This window comes from Apaloderma vittatum, unplaced genomic scaffold, assembly GCF_000703405.1.
Source record: "Apaloderma vittatum isolate BGI_N311 unplaced genomic scaffold, ASM70340v1 scaffold40917, whole genome shotgun sequence".
NCBI lineage: Eukaryota > Metazoa > Chordata > Aves > Trogoniformes > Trogonidae > Apaloderma > Apaloderma vittatum.
Window position 1 is genome coordinate 51,205 of NW_009728664.1, and position 16,057 is coordinate 67,261.

The window sequence follows — 16,057 nt, forward strand, 5'->3', positions numbered from 1 at the left end:
AAACAAAGTGGAAAAAACTCAGAAGCGTCCGTTTTGGTGGTTTTGCTGTGGTGGGCGCTCTGCCTGCTGGGACCTGCTGGGCTCAGTAAACGTGAGCAACTTCAACACGGGCAGGGGGAGGTTTGCTGCTGTGAATCAGATATGTGGAGACTTCTTCAAGCTTCTTAGAAAAAGAGCTACCTTTGCTTGCAGGCTTACAGCACGGGGCCCTGAGGCGTTCGGTATGAGACGAAAGCAGCGATCGGTGAAAGAAGTAAAAGGTCTCTTCTGAGCTAGAACTTGCTGGGGACAGGTGATACGTTTCCCCACAGAGCTTTCTTCTTCCATCACATAGCCAATATCACCTCCCAGATCCACCACAGTAAGATAGTTATGAAGAGAAATGAGTCTTCAGGACAGTTGTTTCCTCCAATCAAGCTGGCTTGCTTTCAGGCTGTTTCAGAAGCTGTTCTAGTGCAGAAGATGGGCTTATCACCAGCTGCCACGTATTTCAGGGAGAGACAGGCTCCTACATGGGCGGGTGCAGCTGCAGAGGGCATCCTGTGAAGAAGTGACTGCCAAAGGAGCAAAGACATGAGCAGAAAATTGGTCTTACCCTCCCTGCATCCTCCCTCGTGACCTGCTGATCATCATTCACCTCAGATCAACAGTGAGGAAGTGCTTAGCAAACAGCACATAGAAAGCATCTGTCCTCTCCAAATTAAGGTGGAGCGGGCCATGACTTAGGACACTTGCTGGGAGTTAAGTGGTTTAGAGCAGGTTTTGTTTAGGTGATAAAAGCCTTTTAAAAGCTAGCCCTTGCTTTTACTGAACCTTGGGTACCCTTGGATGAAACCTATGCCCCAAGAGGTGCTGCGAAGGCAGGTACAGCTAAGCCTGTTAAGGTGCTGTGGCAGTGGCACCCATATGGACACGGCAAGTATATATAGCGATAGCCCTTCCAGGCTGCTCATTCCCATATTTGCTGATCTACGTTCTTTTGTCAGCTTTTTGTTGAAGCTGTATCATCACTGACAGAGGAGAAATACGACGTGACATAGTGCTGTGCTGCACCACAGGTTCTCATCCAGCCCCTCAGGCTCCCTCCTTTCATTACTCTGCGGTGACAGCGTGGCCATAGGCTCTGCCTCTTGCTCCCAGCACGGTGAATGCCTCGTCTTCCCTGCTGTGTGGTGGTGGTGGTGGTGCAGCCTCCACTTTAATAAGTGACAGGACAGGACATAGCTGATCAATTCCATAGCAATTACAGTTCACCTTTGAAGCTAAAACTAATAACAATCTTCAGTGCTTGACATCCACTTATCTCAAATATGAAGTCTGCAGAGGTGGAAAATCACCTCTGTTTCAGATATGATAACACTCAGTGGCTGATAGGGTAGCCGACTCTCCTGGGATCTCCCAGCAGGTTGGTGGCAAAGGGAGAAGCAGCTCCCTGGATTCTCTTTTTGCCATTCCCTGCAGGGTGGACAAGATATCTCCTTTGCAGGAGTCACAGCACATCTCCACCAAGTCTTCTGAAAGTGTATCCATCTTTCATCTCTTTCAGTCAACAGGCCTTCAAAGGAGAGATGATATAGGCTGAAAATCAAACATCTGAAATATGATTTCAGAAGTCTAAGCTCCTACACTGATGACCAGTCTTTTGCTAGCAAATGATTTATAAGATACCTCAGAGCCAGCAGATTCAATCTCACAGAAAGATGACAGATTTTCTTGTCATAATGTTCTATATATATATATAGATTGAATTAAGGTCCATATCTGCACAACTTCTTCAGGCTGAATGGTATTCACATGAGTGGTGCCATCAAAGTCACAGGCTATGAAACATGAGTAAAATTCAGTGCTATTGGTATGATTAAGATATTATCTCTTAGATCCTTTGCAGCTTTTTAAAGAGCTCAGGAACCTCCAGATAACAGTAAAGATTGGACAAGCCTCATATCTGAGAGCTGAAACTGTCTCAAAATCAGTGCCTTCAGGGAAGGCAGATACAAAACCAGCTTCAGCCAACTGCAGACTGAATTTCTTAACACAGATTGTGAAAGACTTGGAACACACTTGGAGTATTTTCTTGGTGTGTTAGCAGCAGCAGTTTCTAAGGGCAGTAGTTTGTGCCCATCTCTGAAAAATTAATGGTTTGCCTGTTGGGCATTCACACACTAAATGGACAGAATGACTGTAATAGAATATACTTTAGATTGGTAAGTACAGATGGCTTTAAAGAATTCACGTTACAAAGAAAGCCATATTGCAAATCATATGCCTGAGTTTTAGGGAACAGCTGGCTGACTATGTAGCAGATATTTCTGTTAGTGTACAATGTCTAAATAAACACAATCCCCCTGTTTGATGTTACATAGATAACTCCTTGTATCGTTTCAATGTCTCAGTTATGGGTGAAAGTAATGGCTAGAGCTATCACTTAAAAATGTCCCTGAAGAGATCAGTTAATAAGTACCATACCTAGTGCACTCAAGTTCCTTTTGCAAATTGTATTTATGTTCAACTTAAGGGAAATAAAGTTGACGATCCACCCAGAGTAAAAAGAACTGATGTGTGAAATGCTTTCCACACCAGGGATAAATTTAATTCTAATAAAAACAAAATTAGATTTATCAGTGTGTCCATAAAATACAGAACATTTAAAATGCCAATTACATCACATTAACAGATCAAGTGATTTCACCATGCCAAATGCCCAACATGAAGTTCATCAGTCATCACTCAAGAGTACATTTGTAAGTCTCTGAAAGCTAGAAGACAAGGAACAGCATACCTTACCATCACAAACCCAAGCAAATTGGTTACTAGTTCCTTTTTGCACTTTCCTCAGGCTTTACACAGAAGTCTGGACCTGCACGGGTAGGTGAGCTTTTGCAGAGATGCTGCTCCCCTCATCACTCCCTACTGAAGCTGATGGCACTAGGCAGCCAGTGCTGCTGAGTGATGCCCGAGCACCTGCATCTTGCCAAATCCCACTGAGGCCTAAACCAAACCCACCCTTTGCTTCACTGATAGTAATTACCTTCGATAGTGGCTATGAAAAAAGATTATGGACTGCTTCCAAAAGAAAAGGAAAATGTCCAGGGATGATTCAATAGAATCTGCTCCACTGGTCCAGCCTAATAGTAGCAGTGGTCCTGGTAAAAGTCCAACAGCATTTGTCAAGGAACAGATTTTTGTATAAAATATTTCTAACCAATGAACTGATGAAATATCAGCTCTATTTAAAAGGCATTTCAAAATTATAAAATGATTCATTTAAACAACAAGTAGAAAATCACAATTTCCTACTATATATGTGTCGTTATAATATATGATTTACTAGTGGCAGCGTTAAATATACTTGCTTAATTATCTATGATAGTTTTTAGCAGTGGCATCAGCTTTTAACCTATGTTTGTACTATATTAATGGACACTATGTACTCACCCAAATATCCAGACTGCTGCTTCCTTGATCTGCTACATCAACTTAAAAATCGCCTTAAGTTGCAATTACACAGACAGTACAACACCTTTCTGTCACGTTTACAAAGACAATGGACGAAATCATTACAACAGCATATATTTCTGTGGGTTTGCTTTACCAAGGTCAGCTGCTTAGTCCTCCCTGACAGAATGTTTGCGCCCATTAAGAGTCTACACCTGACTTGTCCAGCTGAGGCACAACTCCTTTTGCCATATGCAGGGGAACCTACAATTACTTGTAAATCAGCAGCCTCTGACTCACCAGTAACTTCACTGAAGATTTGTTATCTTCTTAATCAGTGAAATGTTAGGCACGTACAAATACACTGCCATCCACAGAGGGAATTAATGTCTTCATCTTAGCCAACTCCTTTTGCTTAAAAAAATAAAATAAAAAAATCAAGCTTTTGGGAGTATGCATCTCAGGATAGAAAGGACTGTTCTACTGTGGAATCAGTTTAATATCTGGTGCTTCATTTTCAAAATTAGACAATGCTTTTAATCTATAGATAACAGAACTCCCACTGACTTCTGCACTGCAAAATCTGGCCTGAGGCTTTTACTTTTAAATACTTCAAAATGTATCAACGAGTGCATTTTCAACAGAGTGGATTTTTCCATAATATGGATTTATTACTGCATGAAAAATTCAAAACAAATCTGCAAGGTCCCAGAGAGGGGGAAGATTCATCACTTGCCTAAATAAAAATTAGACTTGACAAAACATTTCAGAATTTATGTTGGTGAAAAACTAAACTGGGAAAGCAATGGAAGCTATGATTGACAGTCTGATCTAACCAGTGTTTTACAAATGTAGACGGAGAGTTTACATCAGCCCAACAGGAGACGTTAGGTGCACAAGCGATAGCAGAATCCTAACTTGAAAGCATTAGCATGAACCTTTCCAGTCTTGCCTGCTTTCTAGTCACTAAATCCAGCTCTTCAGACTTAACATAACATCCCAGATGTTTGAACCATTTCAGAATTCATATTTGATTGCTGCTTAGGAAATCTCCTCATCCTAAATAATTTGGGAGGTGAGGACTTGTAACTTTTATACCTACACAAGAAATAAACATGCTAAATGCAAAAGATATAAGGATTTGTTAAGTCTTTATGTCCTTAGTGATAAAATCAGAGGTGCCTGCAGTTTGAGGCAGGAGATCTAATAATTGCATTTCTAATTTCTGCCTAAATCCCATTTTCGATGCTTAATGATTCGGTTCACTGTGCTAACAGAGAAGGTGGAGTCTGTGATGTGAAAACAACACAATAGGGACCTGGACTAGACTCTGCATGTGCCATCACCCATGACTCCAAGCTTCAGGGCTGGATTTCAATTTAGATTTGAAAGCCTCAAAACCCTACTGCCAGTTCTTATAGAGTCTCAATTCTCCAGTAAAATGAAAGCGTACATGGAAGAAGACAAGAATTGAATTTTGGTTTTGCTTTGTAAATTATAAACAATGCTCTCACACAAGACTGTAATTCACAGTATGACAGCTGCGTTAAGAGAACTGAAAGGGCTTCCCTGTTTCAGCATTCCGCTAGCATTTTAAAAAAAAATCACTGTCTAGACCAGTCTTGTGGTAAAACAATATTCTCTCACAGTAGCTGTCATTAGCATAAAGAGTAGGAGACAATGTGCCCCCTGACATTTTGGTGCTACTGTAGTTCTCTCACATTACTGTTCAGTTTTCGTAGTGACTATGTTGTATGAAGTATACAAGACACATCTTCCTCATATTATAAAACAAAACCACCTCCAACTGTTTGCTAACAATTCCTTTGGGCACTTGGGAGAAGTTAATCCAAGACTCCTCAAATGTGCCCAAATATCTCAGAACTACTCATAACCTGTCCATCTGGTAAAAAGGCCATAGGTAAAGGCTGGTCCTGCCACCCTTAGGGTCAGAATTGCATTTCCAACTGGCAAGGTGCAAAGCACTCACCACAAGACAAGAGACCTGCCCAAAGGGAAACTTAGTCGGAGCTCTCTGAGATGCTCAACCTGTATTGCAGCAGCCGAGGCAGACTGCTCACAGCAAATTCTTCGGTGCCTCATCTTTCAAAACTCGTGGCAGCCTCCAGGAGAATTTAAATTCAGTTTGCAACCACAACCTCCCCTCAACTCCTGGGGGACAATCATATACATCTGCCAAGGACAAAAGTCCTTTTGGCATTGTGTAGGCAAGCACATTGCCATCTGTACCCATGTAGTACAAGTGATATGGTGAGCATCAGGACCATGCTCAGCTCCCCTGCTTGAATGACCCTGTGGAGACAGTGCTCAGCTTGAGCCTCAAACTCATTCTCTGGATCCACACTGGGTAACCCTGTCCATTCTACCACAAGGCTTTAGGTTGTAGAAAAGCCCAAGGAAAAAACATTTCTGCAGTGAACAGCTATGTTGTTAACAATCAGCAAGACAAATCTGCAAATTTTAGTTGCTTTAAAACCTACTCAGAGTTTGAGAAGTTCCAGACTGTTCTGTACTTCAGACTCCTGCCTATATACACATATTGTCACCATCTGTACTAAAAGATGTGAATTTCCTTAGCTCTCCTACTTGCACTGAAGACACCCTGCATGCTTTTTGAAATTGAGCTATACATCTGTGCTCATATAGCTGTCAAAAAGTTGCAACCTTCCTATAGTTGGTCATTTTGATTTTGGCAATTTCGCCAGCCCAAATAATTAGTTAATTAGATGCGCTATCTCCAAAGATAAAGATTTCACCTTGAAAACCAAAATCATACTATTACAGCCTGGAGATTAAGAGTCCTCTGCAGTGATGTCATTCACTTTGGCTTTGCACTGACTTGATTATGCTTTATCTCAGTGGACAGCTCAGGGCAAACTTTCACTGAGGCCAGAAGCTGCAAAGACATCACTGTGTGCATATCTGCAAGCGTCCAACAAGTCAGAGGTTGGTTCATGTATCCAGACTCAACTGTACTACTATAGCTTCTAATGATCTCAGATAAATCCTTTTATTAAGTTTCCACCTCTAAATTTTGACTGAAGCAATGTTTGACTGGACACTGCCAGCACCCAGAGAGGGGATGGCAGTACCATGGACCCCTCATCCAATGTGGGAGATGGGTAGAGCAGAGATAGCAAATGTTGCCAACTAGCAAGTGTTCATGCTGAACAGCCTTTCTTGTCCTTGCACCATTTTGAAGAAGTCACTTTTGAAATGTTTGTCCTCGAATCTTTTATAGGTTAAAACTCATTCTGACTGCAGTGTATGTCTAGCTTTAACCTGTTCCTGCTTTGAAAACCTAGTTTCTGCTTCCAAAGTTCTTTCTTCTTTGCAGTGCCCCTGGAGAAACCTGCATGCTCAGAAAGTATTTAAGGGTTGACAACAGCAGTATTTTAGATTTTGAAGGGTCAACATCATTTGAACTAGCTTAATATCATGGGTCTGTGAAGCTGGGTTAGAAATGCTGCCTAAACCAATCCACGTTGCCTTAGTCCTGGCTGAAATCCAAAGACAATGAGGAAAGTAGATGGGGAAAAAAAAAGAAAAAAGAAAGTGTTAATTAAAGGCCAGGTTCTGAGCACCTCTATCTCTTTCAGGTCATCTCTTTTCAGGTCATCTAGGGACCACAGTCAATTTTACTGAAAGTTCCTCCTTTCTTTGCTGTCAGCATCTAAGCTTAGTTGGCCTTAGGCCCCCGAGAGCCTCAGGAGCTTTCCCTTCACTTCAGCAGCAAGCAGTTTTCTAGTCACAGGTTAAAGAGCAGGCTGCTGCTTGCATAAGGAGAGTTACTAAGGAAACATCAATATGTCAGACCGTCTGGAGAAACCACAGTTGGCTCAGTGACCATGTCTCCTGACAGTGTCCACCACTTTGTCACACAGTCCCCACCATCCCAGTTACTTCTTACACAGACCTCTCTCCTTGAAGACCCTTATTAAAGTACACATCTACACTGAACAAGACAGCAGTATCTCAGTGGGATGCCAACAAACTGTATCTGGAATGGAGCTCAGTAAACTCAGAACTGAAATGCTCCACGTGTCCCACTTTACAGAAAGAGACAGATCTGAACTGTCAATATTGAGACAACCAGCATCCACAGGGACCGTCGAGGCTGATCCTCACCTTCACTGAGATACTGTAAAGCAGACAGGTTCACTGGGGCAGACCAGGAGTCCTCCACTTAGCGAGGAGGAGGCACATGGATATACTGCCATGAGGGAATGTCCTACAGCAGCTCCAGAGTGGATGACTGAATGCAAGAACAGGGCTTGGAAAGGTCATTAGAAACACTAGTGGCCTTTGTGAAGGAGATAGAGATGTGGGAAAAAGAGGCCTGGGGTCATGGCTGAAGAAGGACAAAAGCAGTCTGTTTTCTTCCCTGGAGCCTGGAGTTCTGATGGCAGAGGCATTCTCTGAATTCACCAGTCCATAATCTTGTTGTCCAAATTTGGAAATATATGGGCCACATGATCTAATCTAATTTCCCACATTTATATTGTTGAACAAATGACATGATGCCTCTTCAGGTGCACTGAAACACTCCCCACACATTCTTACTGTAAATACATGATGGTAACACTAGAGGTGTCTCCTAAAGCCCTTAAAGTTGGTGTTTCTACCATAGCTCATGTATTTAGACTTGATTGCTAAGTTGTGTGTGATCCTACTCACTTTCTGTGGAGGGAATCAGCTTATTGTCCCTCAAAGCAGACACAACATTTACCAGTTATTACATGTGAATTTTGGAATTCACAACATCTAATGAATTTTTTATAGATCCATCTGCAGGAAGAAGAGCTAAAGATTTGTCACTGGATCATCAATCTGTCAGTACAGAAATGTCTAAAGAGACACTGAATCACAGAATGGCCTAGGCTGGAAGGGACCTTAGAGATCATTTAATCCAACCTCCCTGTCATGGGCACGGACGCCTCCCAACTAGATCAGGCAACACATGGGGACTGAATGGGGATGCGCTGTAGTTGCTCCTGGAAGTCCTGAATTGTCCTCAAGCACAATAAAAACCTTTCAGCGAGTGACTCAGCTGCTCCCAGTTACCCAGTGCTATTCCATACCTCCAAGTAGGGTTTGTAAAATATTCGGGTGGGACTGACAGGGAGGACACAAGGAGGGTTCCCTGCTTTTCCACAGCAGCAGCTGGAGATCAGACAGGGCATGTCAAAGAGCACTAGATGGCTTCATTTAGCAGATAACTGAGCTGCCAGTGGCTGTAGTAATTGGATGGACAGGAATTTTCTATCTACTGACTTTAATAATCAGGCCCAAACCACAGTAGCTGTTTTAGAAGGATATAGAGATGATCTAAACCTCCAACAACGTTCAGTTTGATTGCAAAAGGAGCTTTTAAGGACAGTGCCTAGCAGGCTGTAGCCTTTTGTGGCTCACAAGGCTCTGAGAGCAATGCCAGCATCTTTATGAAGTGCCTCGCAAAGGTAAAAAACTCACAGCTCCTGAGCTGCTGCTTTTTTGCAGAAGTCTTTTCCGTACTTAACTTAAATCACTTAAAAAGTGCAAAGTGCAAGTTTAGCATCAACCACTTAACAATAGCTTGTCTCGTCCCTTTACTGCCCTCTCATCTGAACGCTGTTTAAAAGCAACATCTATAACATAAATATTTAACCATGCTCATTCTCACAGGCATGGGGATTGCTGTATACGTGGGCTAAATCACAGTGCCTAGACAGCTAATAATAATGAAAGCATCTTGCAAGACGAGGCACTTGATTGCTACTCTAAAGCTTACTGGTGAAAGGAATGTGTAATCTATTTTTTTACTGCATGTGAAATGAAATAACTTTTTAAAATATTAGTCATCTGGATTTATATAGCTCATTTTTAGAACTGGGTTAGCATCTGGCAATCCAGCTGGAGTAAGCATCAGGCTATCCCAGTCGCAGGCCCATTTGATTTCTCTTTCCTCTTTTCACAATGCGTGACAGACTTCTTTTTCTCTGATATGATTGACTTCACAGGAGACGACTCCCCTTGCTCAGATCAGCTGCCTGACAGGGAGGGGAAGCAGCCTGGCAGCAGTGCCCTCCTCCCGGCACAGCTGGGCTGGTCCCTGCTCTGCCACATCTCATGTGGGTGACAGCAGCAACCTCAGGGCAATGAGCTACCTGAGGTATAAGAAAGCACAGTGGTAAAGTACTCTATTTTCTGACTGTGAACCAAAGATCAAGGGAATTTTCAATATCACTGTCCACGACATTTTCTTGAACACAGAAAGAGATCTTCCCTGCTATAAATCCCCTTCATAGCTGCTTCCCAAGCTGTCTTTCTACTTCTTTTCCCAAGTGTTTCACTGTTGGTTTTTTCCTGCCTTTGCCTTAATTTTCTGCAGTGTGGCACAAATACGAAGCATGCTCCTGGCAGAAAACACACTGCAAAATTCCCTCTGTCCTCTGCCTGGCTAAAAGCTGTGCAGAAGCCTTCCTTGTGTCTTCTGCATACCTGAGGATGGCAATGATAAAGACAAGCAGACAAATGATGCTAGCTAACGATTTCTTTTCCCTTGGGGGAAGCACTGAGAAGGATGCTGGGTATACTTTGCAACACTGTTCCCAGGGGAGTTCATCTAAGCAGGGAGAATTAATAGGCACCCTTTTAGTGAGAGATAAATTTGCAAAAACATAGAAGCATTAAGGAGATTTGCTGGAATATCCAACACCTGGGACGTAAAAGTGTCTGTGCAGGGTCCAGCCCACGTCCCTGAACTCAGCTGGCACAGGTCACAGCAGTGACCTCCATCCCACTGTGCAGGAACTGCCCCTCTGGGGACCACCAGCACAGCGATCACTCTCCAGGAAGCATCTGTGCTTCAGGGATCACAGGAATACTGATACAGAAGGAAGGTGGCAGAGCTAGCCAGCTGGAACTGCAGGGCAGAACGTGTGCCAGCCATGGGGATGCATGGTTGGAAGGGAGGAGGAGCTTGGATGGGCTGGATGAGGCTTGGGAGTGCTGATTTGTATGAAGAGAAATAGATGAGCCCTTGACTGTATGTGCATTAGTGGGAAAACTGCTCATTTGCCATTGCCTGCTGACACACCTCTGACTTGTCACAGTTGCAAGCACTTTAAAACTAGTAAGTCTGACTATGGTAAACCAGTAGGGCTCCAGTGTCTTGAAGAAGACAGCCAAATCTACAGAATGGTTTAGGAGGAATGTTTGAATTTTTTGCCTGCTTACAAATTACTTTGCCTTTGAGTACCCGGACCTCCAAGCGGTACAGCTGGTGAAGCAGGAGTAACTCAAGGGGAAGCACAGCGCTACATCTCTGTAGGAAAGCATTTCCCATGGCTGGAACATCAGGAAACCATTTAAAGATAGGGAATCATATCTAATACAATGAAAGGCGGGAATTTCTCTGGCTTTCCTCCAAAAGCCAAGCATTATTCATTGATCAGGAAGCAGATCTCCATCTCTACCGAGAACATTTTTTCCTCCATTTGCTAAGTGGAAAATGACTAACGAGCTAGCCATGCCCTCTCTCACATCCTTTCTCCTTCTGTCTGTCCAGGCATTCCCATTGCTTTTCCCTCCCTCAGCACACAACAACCGTACCAGCAGCTACTTACTTGGCACTGCTAGCAACCTCGGAGGTGGTGGAGGTGGCGGAGGTGGTGGTAACGGTGGAGGTGGCCTGCACTGGCAAACTTCCTCGCAGGTGTCCGTGACTTTCTCTGCTACAGGCTTGGAACATGACTTCTGGGGCTCACCCTGAGTGATCTGTGAGGAAATAAGTCATTGTATAAGCAGCAGAAACAATGAAAAATGCTTTTCTGTGAATGTGTTTCTTGGACTTGTGTACCCAAGCAGCACCTCAGACCTTTACCGAGAACTGAGTTCACGTTCTGCACTAATGCCACTACAAAGGGGTCTTTTCCTTGCATGAACTCCATTTTTTATTTTTTTACTTAACACAATCTCTTCAAAACCTCTTTCTCTCTTCCACATTCAGTTGAAATTGGCCAGTTGGTTTCTGAGTTATTACAGGGTAAGGAGAAAGCGGGTAGTGGCTGACAATATGATTGCGTAAGCCTTCTTTCCTTAGGAAAGCCATCTAGCAGCATGCATTATTCACAGGGTCATTGCTGCAAGCCAAAGAGAGCTAATAAAAATTACAAGATAGTTAGGGTCAGGATTATGTTCGTTTTCCTTATGGCAGAACTGGAAGCCAGAGGATATCTCCCCTTTGCTTTGCCAGCCTCACTTTGATGTTCAGAGAGCGTTTCACCGAGTGCTTCCCACCAAGAGGAGACGAAGCCCACATTTTACTCATCTGCAGACTACAGAAATGACACGGTCAAAATGGAAACACCACAAACTGTGGCTTGTAGCCTCCGTAACGTGCAGTGTCAGCTAGTAATAGAGATGAAGATGAGGCACTGCAGAACCCCAGACTACGCATCACTTGGCCATGGACAATGATTTAGCTAATAGTGGTATACAATATATATACAATACAATTGTATACAATACAAATTGTCATCTAGACATGACAAAGACCATCTATTAACAGCATATTTTTCTTATCATCACCAATATTTACATGACTAGGGATTTAAGGAATATGCAGTAAAACTCCTAAACTAATGCTACAAAATGAAGAGGTGTAAGTCCCTAATAAAATGAAATTTTTTGAACATTGCTGCAGCTTCTGAGGGTTGGTAACTTCAGAGGTCTCTAAGTCAGCTCTATCTGAGTGGACTGGTACCTGGAAGGAAAATACTGGATACAATTTTAAGGAGACAAAGCCTAAAAGAGGGATAAGCATGTTATCCAACAAGCACTTTGAATGCAGGATTAGGAGACCACCTGGAACAGGCTTGTGTCTTGCTGAAGCTAAAGACAGTTACACCAGCATTCAACTGTTGCCTTGTAGTTTGATCTCCAGCGGGTTATTGTCCTAATAGTTTTGGCCTAACATTGGCTTCTTTGATTCGCTCTTTTCCACAACATGCTGGTCGTTACAAAGAGAAGGTCTCTTGCAATGCTTTCCGTTTCAGGCAGGCCTCTTCTGCCTCCCTGCTTATCCGCAGGGTCACCCAGGGTTGCTTTCTTCCCCCTCCTCTCTCCTGCCCAAGCTTTGCTTCCCTTCCCTTGCCAGCTCCGGGCACACAGTCTGTCTCCTCTCCCCTTCCCACCCTCACCTCCAGCCAGCCTCTCCCACCACCCACAGCTGGGCACTGAGGGTGCTGTGCTGCCTCTTGGCTGCAGGAAAGCTGTACACAGTCATTTCACGTATTTCTGGCCAAAAAAGAGAGACGTCGCTAATTAAAACAACATCACTGCACAAAGGACATGTTCACATGCATAGGAGGTTTCTAAATGTAGAAAGATGCATTACTCTGGCCCTGGGGAAAACGAGGTAGGGCTTTGTTGATTAATATTATAGAGAGGGAGGAAAGAATAGAAGAAGCTATGCGTAGCTGAGTTGGAAGGACGGCTCAGCACAGCACAAGTCAGAAGGCTCAGTTCTTTAAACAGCTTGTCAAAAATCTATTACCAAACATAGGAAAAAACGAATTCAGCACAAGTCCTTTCCAACTTTCCCCTTCCCCACCAGGTAACAGTAAGGGGATGGTTAAAGACCATCCCAGACAGCTTCCAGCAACTTACACAAATGCTCTGAATGCTCTAATGAATCGAAGTGACTCGGCTTCATAATCCCTCATGGCTGTAATAAATCTGTCTGCTAAGCAGGCTTATTTATTTTTAAAGTAAGTGATCAGAGGCAGCAGAATATCCTCCATGCTGCTTCATCTCTTCCAACACCGTTCACAGGCTGGGTGGGGGTGTCAGGGACTCTCCCGGGAGGAGCCCCGTGCCTGCTCCACAGCACACCTGGGGTACCTCCTGGCTGTATCGAGTACCACAGCAAGTACTGTGCTGACAGAGGAGGTAAGGTAACATCTCTCCACTGGCCCCTGCAGCTGATTAGGAAGAAACATTTAACTCTTAGCTATCATTACTGTCCCCTACCTGGCTCCCCAGCTGCTGAATCCCACGGCTTGCTCCAGTCTCACAGCAGCCAGTGCAGTGGGAGAGGACAGAGACAGGGAAGAGAAACATCAAGCAGACTTGGAGCCAGCTTCCTTTACAGGCCGTTACCAGCTTTGTATATCTAAGTCTGAAGACAGTGCTGATATGGAAAAGCTACACTGACTTATTGCTTTAACTTAATATCAACCAGAACCAAAGGCTTGCTCTGTCTTTTTTTAGAGCTATTGACTGCTTTTAAATCCCTGGAGGCTCTCCTACCTTAGGCTGGTAATAAGAGTATCCTCAGAAACCAGTGGATGCTTTCCTCAATTACTTTGCAGACAAGATTAACCCTATACATGCCCAGCCACTGCCTGCTCCCATGTATTTTTAAAATATTATTTCAGAAAAAAAAAGAAAAAAGGTTGTTTTGTCTGTCACTACCTTAGTTCGAACCTTTATCAAAATTCCACACAATCGTTTTTAAATTGTCACAAAAGAATTGACATTTAAAAGCATGGGGTTTATCACCAATTTGTTTCCCTTCCCTTGCCACTCAGTAAAATGTCTGGTTGGTAGAAGATACCTGTAGGAACACAGATATTGCCTTGCCAAGAGTTTGCCTTAGAGAGTTAGTTTACAATAACAAAAGATATTTTAAGTTGGCTGAAATCTGTCAGGAAAAGGAAAGACTTAAATTGATGTTGAGGGCCTCGAGGAGGAGAGAAACAGTCAAGACTGCTACATGAAGATTAACTAACAGTAGCAAGATAGAATCAAGAAAAAAAAAGACATTTGGGTCCTTTTCAAGAAAAATATCCCACTGTTGATGTCTATTAGTCTCCTCATGAAAGGAATGAAGGCTATTACTTGTGTCTTCTAAGGGTAAGCAAAACAAATCACTAGAAAATATGCTTTAGGGAATAATTTTGCTCTGGCAGAGGATGATGAAATAAATTACTCCATGCTTCTTTCTTACTGTCTGCAATTCAAGGTAAGCTGCCTTTACAGGAGATAGCAGGAGATAAAAGGCAGTTGGAAAGAGCCTCATCTTCCTTTGGCCAGGTCTGCTCATTTGAGTCTGGCCTCAAGCTTTACTGCTTGTTTGTTTTGCTGGACACTACCATGGCCCCCAGAATGGCTTTGGAAGCACGCCACAGATGATGACTAAGCAGACTCCCACCAGGTGGCCAGGCAGTTCGAAGTACAGAGGTTGTCTTGGCAAGGGGTCTTCTTTGGAGATGAACCACACAGGACTTGCTCCCTAGTTGTTACTTCTGCACTTCTAACCATTTCTCCAGATGCTGGAGGTGCCATGAACATGTCTCCTCAGCCTGTCTAAAACCTGGTTGCTCGCCTGGCTTCAGGCTTTCTTCACACACTCACCAGTTTGGGCATACATGTTGCCTGGACATCAAGCTGATGAATTTTTTTTGCCCTGCTCTGAAAACACGTATGAGTTTACTTTATGGATTTGTGCATTTGATACACATATGCCTTGCAAAAAGGACAAATGTTTTTAAACATTCACAGAAATGAAAATCTGATCCACAAACGCCCAGGGAAAAGCAAACAGAAAGTGGTAACTGGTGGTTTCCTTTTGCAGTCTCTCTGTTGAACATGCCTGTGATGCATTTCATTTTAATCCAAGATTTCCTTCAGAAACAGTTATCCTAGTCCTGCTTTGCACAAAGTAGAAGAATAAATCTGCATGTGGTCAGAGCTGTTTAGTATTTCAGTAGAGTCCCATGGGGTTGCAGCAGTCCACGAGCATGCTCTGCAGAGTGGGATGGGAAAAGAGGATTAATACAGTCCCCAGAGGGTGGCCCTCTTGTGACTTTTTGAATCAGGTAAAAGGAGGAAAGCTTGAAAAGAAGAGTGCAGTTGACTGAAAAGGCACAGAGACCTCTAAAAGCCTCCTGATGTGGCAAGAGCTTTGTGTCTTGGAAGCAGTCTTCAGAGATGAGGTCTCAACAGCGCTGTGTAAATCCCAGGATGGCTCTGCATAATTCACATCAGAGTTAATCCAGATTCATGTTTATGAAACCAGAAAACACATGACCTTGCTATTTATCATGATTTGCTGCTCTCTTTTTAAATTATGTCAAAAGCCTCAGACAGAATCATCTCTTCCTTCTTGTCACAGTGCTGGCTGCGATGCTAATAAGAAAAGATTGTGGGGTTTGCTTTGGTGTCTTTTTTTTTTTTAATAAGGTAAATGCTTCTCCTCTGATTAGCATCTGACTGATTCTCTTAAGTGCCTCAAGGCAGGCCCTGAGGAGGGAATGCAAAGATGTGGCAGGGAAGGCCATGCCACACATAAGTCATTGCACAGACGAATAGGTGAACAGGAGCTGGAAGAAGAGATGTGAGAAAACATGATGGCTGCTAGAGAAGGAGCAGGGGCAGGGGAGCAAAATGATGTGACATTACTGAGTAAGTTGAGAAGAGTATGGCTTGTGAGACTTTGAAGATAAGAACAAGGATTATGACTCAATATGAGGAAGGTAGTCACGGGAGGAATTAAATAATGAATGAGTTTCGGTCAGAGGCAGGCCGGCATGCCAGTGACCGCTCCACACCTGCC

At 43.4% G+C, this 16,057-nt stretch overlaps 1 protein-coding gene across 1 annotated transcript in view; it reads right to left on the minus strand.

Moving 5' to 3' along the window:
- PRIMA1 (proline rich membrane anchor 1) overlaps positions 1–11,758 on the minus strand; it is a 42,668-nt gene extending 30,910 nt beyond the window's left edge. The window contains exons 1-2 of the mRNA XM_009874138.1: positions 11,699–11,758; positions 11,064–11,214 (exon numbers count right to left, since the gene is read on the minus strand). Coding sequence (XP_009872440.1) covers positions 11,064–11,214; positions 11,699–11,758 — 211 coding nt within the window. The remainder of the gene's footprint in view (positions 1–11,063; positions 11,215–11,698) is intronic.
- Between the last annotated feature and the right edge of the window lie 4,299 nt (positions 11,759–16,057).